We start from the raw sequence: 15,649 nt of genomic DNA on the forward strand, positions 1-15,649 counted from the left end.
CGGGAAGGTAAACGGCGTTTCCATGCGCTGCTCTGGTTCGCTAGAAGCAGCTTAGTCATGCTGGCCACATGACCCAGAAGCTGTACGCCGGCTCCCTCGGCCAATAAAGCGAGATGAGTGCCACAACCCAGAGTCGGTCACGACTGGACCTAATGGTGCGGGGTCCCTTTACCTTTACCTTAGGTGGCACTGGACTTAGTTGTAAGAGTTGGGAATTTCTTGTTGGAGAGAGGCATATTTCCTAGCTTCCTGGCTGGTGTATCCTACAAGCCTTTCATGACCAGGGTTGCCATGTGCTCTCTTTTTTCAGGACATGCCTTCTTTTTCAGGAGTAATTTTTTTTCGTCCAGGTGGATTTTTTAAATTTGCCAAAATGTCTCTGGTTATACTTTCTGGATGAGACATAGACATAACTGGTGGTTGAAGACTTGCTTTCCTCTTCTCTTGTCCTGCTCCCTTCAGCAATATATCACAGCTTCTGTAGCCTACATATAGTAGGGGTATTTAAAATGAGAGTCATCATAGTGTCCTCTTATTTTGCTCTTCAAAATATGGCAACCTTATGAATGCCAGAGTTTGCCAGTGTAGCATCTGTGGGTGTACAATCATGCACAGAGGACTTCCTTGGCATCCACAGGGTTCCCTTTGCTGAAATTAGGCTTCAGATAAGCATTCTGCTGTGGCCAATAGAATAGTTTGTAGTCTGTGCTTGGTTGCAGTGTGCCCAGGGTGCCCATAACAATCTATCCAGGTTGGCAGAGTGGCCATGAGCCCCAAAAGTTGATCACCCTTGATATGTGTGTTGGCCTGTGCTGTAGAAACGTGCCTTTTTTGTTTCATAAGTTCAGCCATGTATATAAAAATATGGAAGCACAAGTTGGGAAAAACACCAAAACCAAGAATGTATTATATTTTTCATTCTGTTATTTAAACTCAGCGTTGGGGCAGGTGACAGTGGTAAGAACTGGGAGGGTTAAAGCTATGGGTGGGTATGAACCCAAAGAGATGTGTGTGTGTGTGTGTGTGTGTGTGTGTGTGTGTGTGTGTGTAGGGATCAAGGCCATGGAGGGTTTTGAAGGATAAGGAGCTTCTGCTGGCTCCTAGAACTGATAAGAAGAAAATACAGGTATTTAAGGAGAGGTGTTCTATGGTCTGAGTAGTAAAAGACATGAATGATTTTGACAGAAAAATTCTCAGTAGTAGAGGAGTGATAGTTACAGCTGGCATTTATGTAGTAATTTTGTGTCTGAAGCAGTTAGCTTACATTATTTTAGTGAAGCTTACCTCTTTTTCTTTGGAGATCACTCGTTGCTGAGTAAGATTGTCTTCCATGCACACGGTCTTAATGGTGTGTCCGTAGGTGACTGTGGAGGCCAGTTCTGTATCCACACACCCTTCCACAGTGGGGACATAGGTTTCTGGATGGGAGTTGGTCATGGTGAGGGTTTGCCAAGCGTGCCTTCCTCTTAGCTCATTTCTCCCTTTCGTCCTGAGTTCAAGTATCTTCAAAGTCCACAACACCCCTGGTCAAGGCTGTTCTCCAATTGGAGCGTTTGCAGGCAGTGTTTCCCAACTGTGTGTTTATACTACATTTTTTAGATTTGCCTTGAGAGAGTCTTTAAACCTCTTTTGTTGAATACCAGCACCACTCTTTTCCATTTTTAAGTTCAGAATAGAGGAGTTACAGTACTTTATAAGACGATAATCAGGCATCCGCACAACATGACCAGTCCAACGATGTTGATGTTGAAGAATCATTGCTTCAACACTCATGATCCTTGCTTCTTCCAGTTCGCTTGTCTTCCCAAGTGATATTTAAAAATTTTTGGAGACACCATTGATGGAATCTTTCAAGGAGTTGGAGATGGTGTTTTTAAGTGGCCCATGTTTCACAAGCATACAGTAAGGTTGGTGGTACAATAGCTTTGTAAACAAGCATTTTGGTTTCCCTGGGAATGTCCCGGTCCTCAAACACTCTGCACTTCAATCGGGAGAAAGCTGCACACACAGAGCTCAGACCATGCTGGATTTCGGCGTCAGTGTTGGCCCTTGTGGAAAGGCAACGGCCCAGGTAGGAGAAGTGATCAACACCAACGTTACACCGCAGAGGGGTTGTTTTGTGTTTGTTGGTGCAGCACTTTGGTTTTTTTGGATGTTGAGTGATAGACCAAGCTTTCTGTAAGCTTCTGCGAAGATATTTAGGATGGAGTGGAGGGTGTCCTCTGAGAGTGCATACACCATGTTGTCAGCATACTGAAGCTCTATGACGGAAGTTATGGTAACCTTACTCTTTGCTTTCAGCCTACTCAGATTAAAGAGCATTCCATCTGTTCAATACATGATTTCTACTCCAGTGGGGAGTTAGCCTGTTGGTTTTTGGCAAGTTTTATTCGAAGGCTTGAAAGCCGCTCATTAATGCCGGTAAGGACTTCTGACAAGAGCTTCACAAGATCATTTTTTATAGCAAAGCCTACTCCATGTATTTGATGTTCTTGTTCAGGTAGACCTTTCCAGAAGAATGTGTAGCCTCCATTTTCTTCCTTCAGTTGTCCCTCTCCTGCTCTTCGAGTTTATCGATGTTAAAACGTCACAACTCTCTTGCAACGATGGCAGTCCTCATTAGCTCATTAACTGTGTTATCCAACAAAGTTCGTACATTCCATGTTCCAAAGTTCAATTATATTTTATGACAGCTGGGTGGTGACCCCACTGGACGCAGTAATCCAGACAGGGAAAAAGGGAGACTATGTTTAGAGACACCTTTTCTAGTCTCGACCCCTTCTCGGGGTGAGCAGAATAGATCCTAAATAGGACTGCTCAGTCATGGATACAGCTGCTGAGCTACTCAAGTTCCTCTTTCCTTGAGTCAGAACAACTGGATCTGTATCCACCGCCCATGTGCCGGTACATGACTAGGGGCTTCCAGATTTCATGGTCCTGCCTTCATTACTATTTGCCAATTGCCATGGGACTTTTTTGGGTTTCGGGTGGGTTTTTGGAAGATGCCTGTGCGTGAATTTGTTTTATGTGTAAAGATCAGTGCATGCTGACCAACATACAATCTTCACAGTAAGGCTCTATTCTGATAGCATGAGTATCATGGTAGATTCTTATCTGCTGCAGCCTTCATCCACCTTCACAGCTGTTGTAACATACCGCTTGTTATCTTCCGCCTGTTCTGCCATTGAGGACTTCTTTGATCATTCTTTGCCTAGCTCCTCCCATTTGACCTTACCACATTGAGTGACCCTGCTGAGTGTACAAGACTTCTGATGGCTTCACTCATAAGGATCATAGGAACGTGTGAGGCCACTCACCACGACAAGGTGACGATCCAAACCCTGTGAGAAAAACCAGTTTTGTTCCCCTGTTGCAGAATTGGGGATGAGAGTGAGGTCACTTAGTGAGTTGTTGTCTGCCTGTGATGAGATCTAAATCAGAAATTGCCTATCTTCCTCTATGTTCTCGGAAGCATTGTTATTGCATGCTTAAATTAAGCCTCAGTGGATTTTGAGGATGCGGGCTCTTCAAAGGAAAACATTTGCTGAAAGAAAGCTGCTCTTAAATGCATGCCTTCATCTCTATGAAGGAAACCACTCAGACTCTCTGTCTCCATTTTGCAGGATATGGATGAGAACTTCTGTGTTTGGAGATAGTATGCCAACAAATATCAATTTCTGTTGGCGAGGGCTCTTGCCTGCATGCTCTGCTTGTGGACTTCTCAGAGGCAAGTGGTCACTGTAGAAAACAAAAATGCTGGACTAGATAGATTCTTAGCCTGATCCTGTAGGCCTGTTGCTACATTGTGTGGCGAGTTCCCACCTCCCATCAGTAGGAATAAAGACACATGACACCGTTATGTTAAGGTTAATGGGCTAAAATTGGCCACAACTTTATTGGTTACAGGTGATGAGCGGTATTGGCTTAGGCATTGGTCCTATCCGGCTTCAGCCTGCTTGCTTGAAGACCGGGAAGGGTTAACACCAGCAGGGGGAGCCCTCCTGATGCACATCAACTGGGCACTCCCCCGGGGTCACCGCTCGGGGGCGTGCCTTGGGCCTTGGCCTCCATAGGCTTCAGACAGGGCCAGGCCCCCTGGAATCCTTTACCGGACTACCCTTCAATATCCGGGGTGGTGATGGCGCTCCTCCCCCCATACATCTACATAACAATACCCGTACCAATGCCTAACCGCCAAACCGAGAAAGTTGTGACAATTTGCTACGAGGTAGGTGAAAAACCAAATGGCTGGTGCCAATTTGCCAAGTGGAAAAAATTCCTACCAGGCCCCTTGACGGCGACCAACCAAAGACCATATCAAGGTCAAAAGAGGAACCTTGAACGGTGGGTGGGTGGGAAACCAAAGCAGCTGAGCAGCCAAAGAGGGAGATCTGGCCCGGGGATGACATGGCTGAGGATTCCCCAAATTGCGCGGGGCTGGGAGCCAGCCTCTGCGCACAGGCTGGGGGCGTGAGGCCTGCAACACCACCTCCTCCCGAGGTCAGAAGTGGCTTTCTTCTGGTAATAGTCAAAGGAGGTGGCTGTGATAACTTTATGCATTCCTGGCAGAGTGTGCATACCTATTTCCTTGAGTCGTGAGAAGCCCCAGAAGCTGGGACTCAAGGCAGCTCACAACATATCAAGAAATATACTTACTGAACACAAAGTAACACAAACTAGTTAAAACACAATACAGTAGTTAAAATAAGATGAAATACACTTAAAACTAGCATTAATATAATGATTACCTCGATAGATGAGAGATACCCTGAAGGACAGAGATTTCCGTGCTTTCTAAATATTTCTTTTATTAACACATCCACAAGCAGAGCAGCAGGTCCCATGAAAACAACTCTGCAGCCTCATTAAGTGGCACCCCCAGTTTTAGCTGACTTCAGTGTGAAACTCCCAACTTTCTTTTCTGAAATCACCCAACAGTAGCACACACCTGCCCTTTCCCTCAATGGAAAGGTCTCGCTTTCTGTAAGCCTTCTCAGTACCTCATTCAATAACTTAGATGATGACAAGATGTTGTTGTTTAGTCATTTAGTCGTGTCCGCCTCTTCGTGACCCCCTGGACCAGAGCACGCCAGGCCCTCCTGTCCTCCACTGCCTCCCGCAGTTTGGTTAGACTCATGTTTGTAGTTTCGAGAACACTGTCCCACCATCTCGTCCTCTGTCCTCCCCTTCTCCTTGTGCCCTCCATCTTTCCCAACATCAGGGTCTTTTCCAGGGAGTCTTCTCTTCTCAGGAGGTGGCCAAAGTCTTGGAGCCTCAGCTTCAGGATCTGTCCTTCCAGTGAGCACTCAGGGCTGATTTCCTTCAGAATGGAGAGGTTTGATCTTCTTGCAGTCCATGGGACTCTCAAGAGTCTCCTCCAGCACCAGAATTCAAAAGCATCAAGATAGGCTTGCCATATTTCAAAAAGTCCAATTCCTGACACCCGCAAAGTTGTTTAACTTTGTTGAGCTTTTTCTTTCTTTTTTTAACTTCAACTCCTTCCTTCCTTCCTTCCTTCCTTCCTTCCTTCCTTCCTTCCTTCCTTCCTTCCTTCCTTTCTCACCACCCAGGGGGAAGGGGGCGGTGGCGCAGCCTCCCTTCCAAAAACAAACAATAAAAAACAAAACAACCCAATGTCTCCAAGAGCAGATTCGTCTTCTTCTTCTAGCAGGGAAATAATCATAGAATCATAGAATCCTAGAGTTGGAATAGACCCCAAGGGCCATCAAGTCCAACCCCCTGCCAAGCAGGAAACACCATCAGAGCACTCCTGACATATGGTTGTCAAGCCTCTGCTTAAAGACCTCCAAAGAAGGAGACTCCACCACACTCCTGGGCAGCAAATTCCACTGTCAAACAGCTCTTACTGTCAGGAAGTTCTTCCTAATGTTTAGGTGGAATCTTCTTTCTTGTAGTTTGGATCCATTGCTCCGTGTCCGCTTCTCTGGAGCAGCGGAAAACAACCTTTCTCCCTCCTCTATATGACATCCTTTTCTATATTTGAACATGGCTATCATATCACCCCTTAACCTCCTCTTCTCCAGGCTAAACATGCCCAGCTCCCTTAGCCGTTCCTCATAAGGCATCGTTTCCAGGCCTTTGACCATTTTGGTTGCCCTCCTCTGGACACGTTCCAGTTTGTCAGTGTCCTTCTTGAACTGTGGTGCCCAGAACTGGACACAGTACTCCAGGTGAGGTCTGACCAGAGCAGAAAGGGAGGTTCCTTGTTGAGGTCCCCTTCGCCCCTGCTTTGGGAGGGTGGGACTGAGGAGGTAAGTTCCTTTGGATCTGCTCCCAAGCAAGTGTCCACAGGTGTCATATTCCCTTTTAGCCGGGCTCCTCGCCTCCTGCTCTGCGTCCTGGAAAGGGGAGCGATTGTCTTCCTCGTGGCAGCAGCTTTGGCAAGGTAATACAGCAGCTGTCGAGGGGGGAGGAAGGCGGGGGCAGGATAACTGAGTCGTCTTTATTTTTCTCTCCAGATGGCTGGCAGACTCTCGCCCTCCCCTCCTGCTTCTCAGCGGGGGCTGCTGCGCGTGGGGAGGCCGGGAGCACGAGTGTGCTTTGGGTCTCCCCCATGTAAGGGGGGGGGCACACCTTCTGCAGCTCAGTGGGGGAGGGAACCGGGTTACCATACACACAGGAAATTCCGGACATCTTTTTGAAATTCAAAAATTCCCCCAGGACTTCCGATTTCCTGGCAATTGCAGAATTTTTCAGATGTATAGCAAGCCTGTCACAAAACACCTCCTAACACATGGGTAGGCAACCTAAGGCCCGGGGGCCAGATCCGGCCCAATCGCCTTCTCAATCTGGCCCACGGACAGTCAGGGAATCAGCGTGTTTTTACATGAGTAGAATGTGCCCTTTTATTTAAAATGCATCTCTGGGTTATTTGTGGGGCAGAGGAATTTGTTCTTTTTTTCCCTTCAAAATATAGTCTGGCCCCCCACAAGGCCTGAGGGACAGTGGACCGGCTCCCTGCTGAAAAAGTTTGCGGACCCCTGTCCTAACAGATTCCATTGATGAAACGTCAAGTCAACCATTTCTGGACTGTTAATTTGTCATCTGTCTAATCTGTGAACCGCCCTGAGACCCCCCCAGGTAAAGGGCGGTATATAAATTCAATAAGCAACAACAACAAAGGGATGTTCAGCCATCTGGCATAGCAATCTGAACGTCAGTTTTATTGGTCCTTTTGTTTCTGGGTTCTTGAGACAGTGCTTTGGCTTGTTACTGCAGAGCAAGGGGGAGAGTCAATCTTCCCATCTCATGGTTCCCTACATCTCCCCGACCCATTTCCAATGAATGCTATGTGAGAGGAGAATGGCTAAGAGTGCAGGGACTGGGGAGATGGCTTGAGAGGGGAAACACAGCTCCAAGCCTCCTTTCAGAGCAGAATTAATTATGTCAACTGGCAGAGGGCCGGGGTAAAGGATACCTGTGCTCCAGCAGTTGAAGGAGGTACTAATGAGAGCTTCAAGTTTTGCTGTTGTTCATGACAGATTAGCATAGAACTTGGTTTCCCAAACTGTGGTCCATGAGTTTCATGCGGTGACCCAAAGCATGTCTGTGAACTTGTAATTGAAGATGAGAGACAATATATTAGTCAATACAGTGGTATACCTCTGGTTGCGAACGGGATCCATTCTGGAGCCCCGTTTGCAACCTGAGAGGAACGCGACCCGTGTCTGCGCATCTGCGCATGCACGGGTCGCGATTTGCCACTTCTGCATATGCGCGTGACATCATTTTGAGTGCGCATGCACGAGCGGCGAAACCCGGAAGTAACCCATTCCGTTACTTCCGGGTCGCCGCGGGACGCAACCTGAAAAGATTTAACCTGAAGCGTCTTTAACCTGAGGTATGACTGAATAGTACAGTGGTACCTCGGGTTAAGAACTTAATTTGTTCTGGAGGTCCATTCTTAACCCGAAACAGTTCTTAACCTGAGGTACCACTTTAGCTAAAGGGGCCTCCTGCTGCTGCCACCGCACCACCTCTGTTCTCATCCTGAAGCTAAGTTCTTAACCCAAGGTATTATTTCTGGGTTAGTGGAGTCTGTAACCTGAAGTGTCTATAACTCGAGGTACCACTGTATGTGGTGTTGTGGGATGGGTTGTACCTCTGGGGGGGGGCACGTTGTGCTCCTTCTGGGATAGTTTGTCCACCTTTGGTCCCCCACCCTGAACTCATCTCTCACCTGTGGCTCCTAGAAGCTGTCAGCGTGCGACAGCTGCCGCACCCCAGAAACACAGGGATGTCGTGTGTATTGCCGGCACCTGGGGCAGGGCAGGTGTTGCTCCCCCCTGGTGGACTGGGCAGCAGTCAGTCCCTTCACCGGCCAGTGTCTAATCAAGAGGGTCTCTCCTTGCAAACTAGCTCCATCTTGAGAGCAGAGATAAGGCAGAGAAGTGAGAAGCCAGGAGCACCGCCGTGTTGCTTCACCCTCCTGTCCTTGTAGCAAGGCAAACTGGGCAACACACATGGCTCCGGCAGTGCTTTCCTAACTCCCTTTTCTTCCCTCCCTCCTTGGTGGGCAGTGGCAACAGCAATGGCTCCCTCCCTCTCCCTCCCTCCCTCTTGGCCAGCCCAGGGAAGGCACAGGTGTGTCTTTTCAGTGATGGCTCCCACCTGGTGGAATGCTCTGTCCCATGAAACTATGGCCCTTCAGGATTTAACCTCCTTCCGCAGGGCCTGTAAGACAGAGCTATTCTGCCTGGCTTTTAATTTGAATTCAGCCTGATCTTTTATTTCCCTTCTCTTCCCTCCCTCTCCCCTTTTATGAAGATCACCCGCTCTGAGACCCCACAGCTCATTCTCCCCTGGTCTCCTCGCTGGCCCAAGTAGGACCAATTTAGCCAGCTAGCCCTGGCGATTATCTAATTGATTTTTGAATTTATTTTTATTCATGTTTTTATACTGTATTTTATGCTGCTTTTATAATTGTTTTAAATTTGTTGTTAGCCGCCCTGAGCCCAGTTTTTGAACAGGGAAGGGCGGGGTATAAATAAAAGTTTATCATTTATTATTATTATTCACTGGTCATGAGGAGAAGGAGGCCTGGGCGCAACTTGCCTCCCTGCAGCTCTGGCCTCGATGAGGGAGCCTGTTGTGGGGGTGCCCAGGGCCATGGCACACCCCCATGCTATGCCACTGTGGGAATGGCTTCAACTGGCGGCTAAACCAGGTGAGGGTGGCTGATGGCGCCTTGTACTCCTCCTTCCAGCAACTCCTGCAGCCAAACTGGTGCAAAACATGCTGCTCTGCTTGTTAGAATTCCTGCTCCATGATTGCAGTCATGGGATTGTTGTCTTTCACATGACATTATATGTTTTGACTCCACCGAGTGGGAAGTGACGGAGACAGGATGTTTGAGTTACTGTGTTCCGTGAAGTGGGACTATTGTCCTTTGTTCTTTCTCTCTTTGCTGTCTGATGCTAGAGAGAGAGGAAGCCAAGTTGCAGTGCTCCGTGTGTGTTTATATGTAAATAAAGTAGAATAGCCAACATGCTGAGTTGCTGAGGTCTGTCACGCAATGCCGTGCAAACTCTGTGGATCCCTAAGTGTGCCGGTGTCAGTTGGCATTGGTCGCTGTGATGTTTGGGCTGAAGAAAGCTTATGAAGCTCCCGAATGATCAACCAGAACAGAGAGAACATGCCAGTTGGGCATGTGTCTCTGCCAGGGTCCTACTCGAGTGTAGACTGAACTCCTGACACTGCTTTCCTTTGGACCACATCAACAAGACCGAGGAGGGGGGTCTTGTCGTCTGGGCAGTCCATGACCTCCATGCACACTGCCCTTGCTTGCGCTCCAGAGAGGTCACTTTGGTGCTTTTAACACAGCAGTATGGCTTCACCTCTGGAGGCGCACTCCATTGTCTCTCAAGACAGACGGATGCCAACGACAATAATATAATAAAAGAAACAATTAAATGCAATTAAAAATCATAAAGTATCTACATGGTGCATTGCAGCTGCTATAGAAGCAGAAAAGCCATTAAACGTTCTGCCAAGACCAGCAGTTTCCAAGTGGTCCAGGCAGTGAGTGGAAGTGGGAACCGCATACACAAGAGACGCTGGAGAATGGGGAAAATAAATAGAAGTTGGATACTTCTTCCCTTTTCTTTGAACGGGGTTCCTCCTTCATGCTAGCACTTTCAATGATAACATTTAATACAATTGCATTTCTTTTTAAAAGCTGAAGGTTTCATTTCAGTTGACTAAAGAGCCTTTGATTAAAGCTTAATGTGGTTTACAGGCAGGAACTATGTGATTAGCACTGCTGTGTTCAATGGTGCTTACTCCTAGAAAGCTGCGAAATATTGTAGTCATGCTAATCATGGAATTTGCTGCCAAGGAGTGTGGTGGAGTCTCCTTCTTTGGAGGTCTTTAAGCAGAGGCTTGACAACCATATGTCAGGAGTGCTCTGATGGTGTTTCCTGCTTGGCAGGGGGTTGGACTCGATGGCCCTTGGGGTATCTTCCAACTCTAGGATTCTAGGATTCTATAATCCAAAAAAACTGGGCATTGTGCCAAGTACTGCTGCTCTGTTTGCATGTTCTGTTGGATCAACACAGCTGCCTGCAATTTTTGATTTCTCCCTGGAGGCATGGCTTGTTAGACTATTCCGTTCCACCTTAAGTACAGGCATGACTGTTGTGCGTCACATGCCTGTTTACACTCCAGCACAGCTTGCTGGGAACTTCCATTTGTGTATAGCTTTTGCTTATGCTGCTTTCTTGGACACAAAAAGGAGAAGATATGTTTTTTCCTTTGTCCTGATGTACTGCCTGTAAATCTGCTTTACACAGCCTCTCCCTGTCACTTCTGTTGCCTGTTGCGGGGGAAATTGGGGGGAATGAAGATGATATGCTTTGATACTTTGTTATGCTGAAGTTCTTAATGAAAATTATTTTTAAAAAGAAAAAGATATTTGAAGGTGGCTATCATATCTCCAGGGACGCGGGTGGCGCTGTGGGTTAAACCACAGAGCCTAGGACTTGCCGATCAGAAGGTCGGCGGTTCGGATCCCCACAATGGGGTGAGCTCCCGTTGCTCGGTCCCTGCTCCTGCCAACCTAGCAGTTCGAAAGCACGTCAAAGTGCAAGTAGATAAATAGGTACCTCTCTGGTGGGAAGGTAAACGGCATTTCCGTGCGCTGCTCTGGTTCGCCAGAAGCGGCTTAGTCATGCTGGCCACATGACCCGGAAGCTGTACGCTGGCTCCCTCGGCCAATAAAGCGAGATGAGCGCCGCAACCCCAGAGTTGGCCACGACTGGACCTAATGGTCAGGGGTCCCTTTACCTTTACTATCATATCTCCACCCAGTCTCCTATTTTCCAGGCTAAACATACCCATCTCCTTCAAGGGCTCCTCATAAGGCTTGGCTTCTAGACCCTTGATCATCTTGGTTGCCCTCCTCTGTGGACGTTCATCTTGTTCCTCTCCCCATAATTTGAGCACTACGTCTCACCCTTACGGAGGGCTTGGTGCCTGATGTTGCCTATGAAAATTAGAGGTTTCAGACCCCTCAAACTAGGAAGAATACCAAAGTATACCCTATTGAGAATTCCCCAATTCCCTTTGCTTCCCTATATGCAGCCAGTTGAGAAGACAGATGGTGCATTCCAGGGTGCTAGGCTGCAAGCTAGGCCTCTGCTCCCTTAAATTTCTGCTAGCTCATGACTAAGAGGTGGTGCTTGTGTACTCCTTATGGGCTCCTTACGGGGTCCTTGCCATGGGATCACATTCATCCAGTGCTATACCAGCTGCACTGGCTCCCGGTGGAGTACAGGGTCAGGTTTAAAGTGCTGGTTTTGACCTTTAAAGCTCTATGTGGCCTAGGACCCTCATACCTATGGGACTGCCTCTCCTGGTATGCCCCGTGGAGGACCTTAAGGTCCACAAATGACAACACTTTGGAGGTCCCGAACCTCAAGGAGGTTAGACTGGTCTCAACTAGGGCCAGGGCCTTTTCAGTACTGGCCCCGACTTGGTGGAACGCTCTGTCACAAGAGACCAGGGCCCTGTGGGACTTGACATCTTTCCGCAGGACCTGCAAGACAGAGCTGTTCCACCTGGCCTTTGGTTTGGACTCAGTCTGATCCTTATGTTTCCCTTATGGTTTTGACTTTTAAAATGAGGCCGCATTTTAAATTGCATTTTAACCTGTATTTTAAATTGGTTTTTCTTCTTTTTCTTTCCTTATTATGTTTTTACTGAAATTTTATTGGTGTTAGATGCCCTGAGCCCAACTCTGGCCGGGGAGGGCAGGGTATAAATACAATTTTTTTTAATTATTATTATTATTATTATTATTATTATTATTATTACTACTACTACTACTCAACAGGCCTGTCTGGGTATCGAAGTGCTGGGCTTGGTTCGGTTACCTTCTTCTTACCTGGATTGGAACCTGATCTGTTTTTCTGTTTTAACTTTAAAGACTTCCAAGAAATTGAAATTTCATTTTTCATTTGATCCCTGGCCATGACCTCACAGCACAGTTCCCACAATTGCCTGGGAAGAGGGAATGTCCTTTTAAAGCTATGCAAATATATTCTCTGCTTTTTGGATGGGTTTATTGCTTTGCTTGATGCATCGTGCTTTAAGAGTGACTCGCTCTAAACATTTGCCTTGGGGTAGAAACAATGGCTTGGTTGCCACAGGTGTCCAGGACTGAATAAACTACTGTATTTTTTGCTCTATAAGACTCACTTTTTCCCTTCTAAAAAGTAAGGGGAAATGTGATGAGACAGTTAAATCTGCCATGATAAAATGGGCACAGGATGTGGGACACAACATTATGTTTGAAGACTGGGAAAGGTTATGGAACACCGGAATAAAATTCACGGCATGTAGTGCCCTGAGAGAAAACATTATGAAAATGATATACCGGTGGTACATGACCCCAGTCAAGCTAGCTAAGATATATCACCTGTCTGATAATAAATGTTGGAAATGTAAGGAGGCAGAAGGGACATTTTTTCATCTCTGGTGGACCTGCCCAAAAGTGAAGGCCTTCTGGGAAATGATTTACAATGAATTGAAAAAGGTATTTAGGTATACCTTCCCTAAGAAACCAGAGGCCTTCCTGCTGGGCATGGTAGACCAGAAAGTGTCAAAGAAAGATAGAACTTTGTTTATGTATGCTAGCACAGCTGCAAGAATACTCATCGCAAAGAACTGGAAGACACAAGATTTACCCACGCTGGAGGAATGGCAGACGCAGTTGATGGACTACATGGAGTTAGCTGAAATGACCGGCAGAATCCGAGATTTGGATGAAGAATCAGTTCAGGGGGATTGGAAAAAATTTAAAGACTATCTGCAAAAATATTACAAGTTGTATGAATCTTAAGATAGTGCATGTTATTGAAAATGTTATGCTTTAGCAAATATGATTAAGCAAATGGTAAAATAAGTTACAAGTGAGAAAAGAAGATAAGTGAACCAAACATATTATGTTTATTTTAAAGGTATCAAAATTGAGATACAACATATTGAATGCGGAGACATAATAATTGAAAGTTGTAATAAGGTTTGAAATAAGGTAACAAATTGCTGATATTGTTATTACAAAGAACGCAGATTTGGAAGGTGTGGGGAAGTCCAATGGGGATTTACGGAAAGTGGAATGTTTACATATCTATAACTTTATTAAGGTTTCTTTTGTTAAAAAAATCAAAAAAATGTTTCTTGCATTTGGTCTCTCCTGTACCATTTGGAATGTACAAAACTATGAAAAGAAACGCAATAAAAAATATTTTAAAAAAATAAATAAATAAAAAGTAAGGGGAAATGTGTGTGCGTCTTACAGGGCGAATGCAGGCTGCGCAGATATCCCAGAAGCCAGAACAGCAAGAGGGATTGCTGCTTTCACTGTGCATCGATCTCTCTGGCTTCTGAGATTCAGAATATTTTTTTCTTGTTTTCCTCCTCCGAAAACTAGGTGCGTCTTGTGGTTTGGTGTGTCTTATAGAGCGAAAAATACGGTAATCATTTGGCTGGTTTTCAGCCATTAACCTGCTTGCATGTCTCTGTAATTTCCTCTCCTTTCTTTTCCAGGTGGACACTGTCTGGATCTGGGCCGCAGCGTGATCTGCAAATGCCGTCAGGGTTTTGCTGGCCCTCACTGCGAATTGAACATTGATGATTGCGCGGGAAACCCTTGTGCTAACGGCGGCACGTGCATCGACGGCCCAAACAGCTACACCTGCTCCTGCACCCTGGGCTATGGCGGAAAGGACTGTGGTACCCGCATGGACGCCTGTGGCTCCAACCCTTGCCAGAATAGTGGGACCTGCTACACCCACTTCTCGGGCCACGTCTGTGAGTGTTCCTCCGGCTACATGGGCTCCAGTTGTGAGTTCAGAGTTCAGGTTCCCACCCCCGTGAGCAGCCAGCGGGTGGCTGAAGGCCCTTTCCCCGTTGCCTTGGCCGTTTCGTTTGCTCTGGGGCTCATGACGTTGGTGCTCGCGGCATGTGCCGCCGTGGCTGTGCTTCGGCACATGAGGCAGGGCCGCAAAGCTCTGAAAAGCAGTGTCCGCAATGACCTGGCGACCATCAACAACCTCAAGGAGAGAGATGGCTTCCTCATCTCCCCCGGGCGCTTTAAGGTCTCGAACAAAGACAGCCGATTCGGTGGAGACCAGTTCAACTGCAAGAGGAAGTTGCTAGATCAGAGCCGTGAGTCTGTCTGCAAGAAGAAGCTGGAAAAGTAAGTGGTACCCATTTGGGCTCCTTCTGTTTGCTTGTAACTTGAAGACTGGGGTGAAGTTCTGGGGTAGGGTGCATGGGCAAATATTAGCACAAGGTTATTAATGTATTTATGGGACCGCCTCTCCTGGTATGCTCCGCAGAGGACCTTAAGGTCCATGAATAATCATAGTTTAGAGGTCTCAGGCCCTAAGGAAGTTAGATTACCTCCACCAGGGACAGGGCCTTTTCAGTGGTGGCTCCCACCTGGTGGAATGCTCTGTCCCATGAGACCAGGGCCCTGCAAGATTTAACCTCCTTCCGCCAGGCCTATAAGACAGAGCTATTCCGCCTGGCTTTCAATTTGAACTTAGCCTGATTTTTTATTCCCTTTCCTTCCCTCCCCTTCTCTTTTATGAAGATTATCCGCTCTGAGACCCCACAGCTAATTCCCCCCTGGTCTCCTCGCTGGCCCAAATAGGACTAACAGCCAGCTAGCCCTGGTGATCATCTAATGTTTATTGGATGGATTTCCCCCCTAAATTGATTTTTTATTTTATTGTTATTCACGTTTTATACCGTATTTTATGCTGTTTTTTGTAGCATCAATTAAGTGTTTTAAATTTGTTGTTAGCCTCCCTGAGCCCTGTTTTCTGAATCGGGAAGGGTGGGGTATAAATAAAAAATTATTAGTATTATTATTATTTATTAATTGGGACTGGGCATTTCAGTCATGTTACACCAGCGATTTATCATCTACACCAGTTTATCATCTACACCTAGTCCATTTCTGGGTCCACTTTAAAGTGCTGGTTTAAAACCTTTAATAGCTTGGGACAAGGATATCTGAGGGACGCGGGTGGCGCTGTGGTCTAAACCTCTGAGCCTCTTGGGCTTGCCGATCAGGAGGTCCGCGGTTCGAATCCCCGCAATGGGGTGAGCTCCCGTTTCT

The 15,649-nt window shown here is 46.8% G+C and overlaps 1 protein-coding gene across 1 annotated transcript in view; it reads left to right on the forward strand.

Annotated features, from left to right (window-relative positions):
* Positions 1 to 15,649, forward strand: part of DLL3 (delta like canonical Notch ligand 3) — a 160,726-nt gene that overhangs the window by 87,038 nt on the left and 58,039 nt on the right. The window contains exon 7 of the mRNA XM_028741844.2: positions 14,068 to 14,719. Coding sequence (XP_028597677.2) covers positions 14,068 to 14,719 — 652 coding nt within the window. The remainder of the gene's footprint in view (positions 1 to 14,067; positions 14,720 to 15,649) is intronic.

Source organism: Podarcis muralis, chromosome 7 (genome assembly GCF_964188315.1).
Source record: "Podarcis muralis chromosome 7, rPodMur119.hap1.1, whole genome shotgun sequence".
Lineage (NCBI taxonomy): Eukaryota > Metazoa > Chordata > Lepidosauria > Squamata > Lacertidae > Podarcis > Podarcis muralis.